The sequence below is a fragment of the Stegastes partitus genome, unplaced genomic scaffold (genome assembly GCF_000690725.1).
Source record: "Stegastes partitus isolate 25-593 unplaced genomic scaffold, Stegastes_partitus-1.0.2 Scaffold1321, whole genome shotgun sequence".
NCBI classification, from domain to species: domain Eukaryota; kingdom Metazoa; phylum Chordata; class Actinopteri; family Pomacentridae; genus Stegastes; species Stegastes partitus.
Genome location: NW_007579052.1, coordinates 78,248 through 80,732, shown reverse-complemented (window position 1 = coordinate 80,732; position 2,485 = coordinate 78,248). Strand labels below are relative to the sequence as shown.

Sequence of the window (2,485 nt, the reverse complement as noted above, 5' to 3'; positions counted from 1 at the left end):
GACACCCTGGACAGGTCACCAGTCTATCACAGGGCTACACTTAGAGACAGACAACCAAGCACACTCACATTCACACCTACGAACAATTTAGAATCACCAATTAACCTCAGCATGTTTTTGGACTGTGGGAGGAAGCCAGAGAACCCGGAAAGAACCCTCGCTGCACGGGGAGAACATGCAAACTTCAGGCAGAAAGATCCTGGGTGTCCTCACCGGGATGCTAACCGGCGACCTTCTAGCTGTGAGGCGACGGTGCTAACCACCGATCCACCTTGCAGCCTAGATTGGGAACCACTAGAATAAAATCCTGTGCACAAAACTGTATATAAAGTAGATAAAGCTATATTAGTATCAGCTACAGGAGACAATTTTCAGCTGAACAAGGACTTTAACTGTGAAGTTTTAAGCACATTTTGCTGGTAATCCTTTTGATACTGATGTGTTTTTTTTTTCTTGCCTGCAGGTACACAACCAAACATCTGAACGATGACTCAACCAACAAGGCTATCAAGAGCATGCTGCAGTAGGACTGAGCTGCTACGACTGCTGTGGGGAGACACCACTTTACTCTCCTGACTGATGTCGCTGCACAGAATGTTTTCTTTTCTTTTTTGTTTTTTTGCTTTTGTTTTGTTTGTTTTGTTTTGTTTATGGAAAAAGAGCTACAGCTCCGCCCATTTCTTTTTTTTTTTTTTAAATGCAAAATGCTACTGCCATTATGAACGTCTTTTTCGTGCCAAAAAGATGTTGCTGAGATGTAATGTTTTCGATGAAAGGCCATGCGACAATGGCAGCTAATGAAAGCATTGTGGATCTTCCGGTGTTTTTAAACATGTCTTGTTTTTCCCTATATAAGGGACGGGAGTGCTTTGACTTGAAAATTTTAAAAGAGAGAGATATATAGAGAAGTATATATTATTTTTGTTTGATTCGTTATTTAATTACATCCTCTGCATGATGAAATGATGTCTTTTCCTTCTATTTAAAAAGAAAAACAAAACTAATGGTTAATTTGTCTGCTCTGTTGTGCATTATTCAATGTTTCGTTATTGAAATGGTACTTGTCGAAATGAGATTTAAGAGTACTGTTTTTATATTTTTTATAGGTTTTAATTTGTGCATATGTCTCTTTTTCATAGTTGTGTTGTATTTTTCATTTGAAAACTTTAAACTGTGATGTGTTTCAGAAATCAAAATTAAAATTGGGAGTCTGTACTGTAAATGAACAGTAAGTTGTGGCTGGAGAAATTAAACGGAGAACTCTTGTTTTCTACAACTCACGTCGTGGGCTTTGATCTGTTATCTCTTATCGTCGTCTCCTGATGGCAGAGAGGAAGCTTTAAAGGTTGTTTTCTCATGTGAAAATTATACAGAAGGTTGACCACAAAACACGCAGAGAAAATATGTCAGATCGGTTGCAACGATTAAAATACCACAATGACACGAATGGAGGAGTTTTTTTTTTTTCTGTGAAATGTGAATGAATGCCTAAAATTGTGATAGTAATTTTGAAATAACTGACTTGAACTTATGAACTTATGCAAAGTTCAGATGAGTAGATCAGTCCCTGTTGAAAGGGTTTCTCAAATGTGACACTACAGCCAGCAGCAATTAGCTTAGCATAAAGTGTGGACGCAAAAAGATAATAAAATCCAACTCAGTTATTAAGATGTATATTAAATTTTAAATTTAATACAGTCGTACACATTAATGCATCAATATTCATTATAGAACAGTAAATCATTCTACCTTATAAGAACTTATTCTTTTCCCCCTTTAGGCATAATTTTCTTGAACTTTTGAAAGCATGACTTTTTTTTTTTTTTTTGCTGTTGCTGGTTGTTTTTAGCTATCGTTTAACTTAAACCTACAACAGTTTACTCTTTTGGCTGCTTGAAGACATCAGAAGCAACTTCTGCACACAAGTGATGCATCATCACCTTTCAGCAGTGTTGAGAAAGCCACTTAGAAAAAGTAGTTCAACTCGTAACGGCACCTTTTAAGTCAACTCAGCGAGCTTATCAGCAAAAATGTGCTTACTCACACAACCAGCAGCGACACAGCAAAAAAATCATATCACGTTTTGGCCACCTGACGAACGCTAGTCCAACATTCGCTCGCTTGAAGCTCGGTCACAGCTACAGTTTCTGCCTGACCAATGGTGTCCACCTGTCATAGGTAGAGTTTGATATGCACAACGTTGGTTACAGCTCATGAGGTGTGACTTATTCCAGCTCCTGCCCACCGTACCAACAATCCTGACTGGAGCAGCACCAAGTCCAGCCCTCCGGTCCAATGGAGGCAGCTGGTCAGCACGCTGCTCCTTACAGTTTCTAAGATAGTCTTGCTGTATTAGTATGTAGATGCTATGACAAGTAGCATTAACATTTAAAAGCAGAGTATATAATGAATGTTTTTTTTTTAAACAATTTCATCTCAGTTCTTAAAAAAAATAATTGACTGTTATTTTTACAGATTTTTTCCT

General features: G+C 37.9%; 1 protein-coding gene across 1 annotated transcript in view; it reads left to right on the top strand.

Annotated features, from left to right (window-relative positions):
* Positions 1-1,447, top strand: part of fam49bb (family with sequence similarity 49 member Bb) — a 40,324-nt gene extending 38,877 nt beyond the window's left edge. Inside the window, exon 12 of the mRNA XM_008298484.1 lies at positions 464-1,447. Coding sequence (XP_008296706.1) covers positions 464-527 — 64 coding nt within the window. The 3' untranslated portion in view covers positions 528-1,447. The remainder of the gene's footprint in view (positions 1-463) is intronic.
* Positions 1,448-2,485: the final 1,038 nt, after the last annotated feature.